This window comes from Halyomorpha halys, unplaced genomic scaffold (assembly GCF_000696795.3).
Source record: "Halyomorpha halys isolate HHAL.00 unplaced genomic scaffold, Hhal_1.1 Scaffold11673.1, whole genome shotgun sequence".
Taxonomy (NCBI): domain Eukaryota; kingdom Metazoa; phylum Arthropoda; class Insecta; order Hemiptera; family Pentatomidae; genus Halyomorpha; species Halyomorpha halys.
This window is the reverse complement of record NW_027106891.1, coordinates 4108-5207: the sequence shown is the minus strand read 5'-3', so window position 1 is coordinate 5207 and position 1100 is coordinate 4108. Positions and strand designations below refer to the sequence as shown.

The 1100-nt window shown below is 33.6% G+C and overlaps 1 protein-coding gene across 1 annotated transcript; it reads left to right on the top strand.

The window, feature by feature from the left end:
• Positions 1-337: 337 nt before the first annotated feature.
• LOC136795254 (uncharacterized) lies at positions 338-844 on the top strand. Its single transcript, XM_067045211.1, has one exon. It carries the CDS (start codon positions 338-340, stop codon positions 842-844), a length of 507 nt encoding a protein of 168 aa, XP_066901312.1.
• The last annotated feature ends 256 nt before the right edge of the window (positions 845-1100 follow it).

Below are 1100 nucleotides of genomic sequence, written 5' to 3'. Positions count from 1 at the left end.
TCTTAAGGTTGAGCATGATTCTGAATCACTTCCTTGTACAACAAGTTTTGCAGTAATACTCCTATAGTTAATTATAGTAAATAATTTTTATTGAAAAGCATAAAGTTACTTCAATTTTTATTATTAAATCCATTATAGTAGAACTCTGGTTATTCGGATTCACTATATCCAATACCCGAATTATCCAGAAGGTTAGTATTATTTTTTTTATTTGTTAAGCTATTTTGTATTTAGTATTTAATACTGGTAAAATATCAAGGAGGATGGATCGACAGTTGACCAGATATTCACCCTGAGGCAGGCAATGGAAAATGCTATGAGTATAACATAGACCCATATGATATTCTTGGACTTTAAACAAGCTTATGACTGCGCGGGCAGAAAGGAACTTTTAAAAGCCATGGTAAAGGTAGGCATACCGAAAAAACTAATCAGGCTGGTAAAAATGATATTAATGAACTCTACCTGCCAAGTTAAGTTTAGAAATTCGCTGTCCCAGGAATTTTCTGTGGAGAATGGCTTGAGACAGGGGGATCCTTTGGCTCCACTTCTATTTAATATAGCATTAGAAGTAGCTATTCGTTCAATCAGAACTAATCCAGGAGGGACCATTTACAATCGACTGTCTCAAAATTTAGCATATGCAGATGATGTAGTCATTGCCTCAAGAACCCGAGCAGCATTAAAAGGAACATTGCAGAAATTCGAAGAAGCAGCATCTGAATTGGACCTTAAAGTGGATGAAGACAAGACGGTGTACATGAAAACCTCAAGAAAGGATAAGGAAGAGAATAGCAAAGAGATGTTCAGAGACCTGGGTTCTTGCAGGACCGTAGTGTCATAATAATAAATTAATTTAATATTGGTAGCTCCAATTTAATTAATTTTATTGATATACATATAAATATTTTATAAACAATAATATCCAACATAGAAAGTAGAAAGTAATAGAGAATAACGATGAATATCTAAATAAAACGTATGTTCTAACATGAGTGAGTACGGACGCATAGGCACTGAGTTCGTCTGTTTCACCAGTCTGATAAATGTTTTCTCGTCACAATTTTTAAATTGTTAATTTTTCTATTTCACCTAACTTA

Bases quoted from the DNA above. Each gene is read 5' to 3' on its own strand.
- LOC136795254 (XM_067045211.1), top strand. From the start codon at position 338: ATGATATTCTTGGACTTTAAACAAGCTTATGACTGCGCGGGCAGAAAG.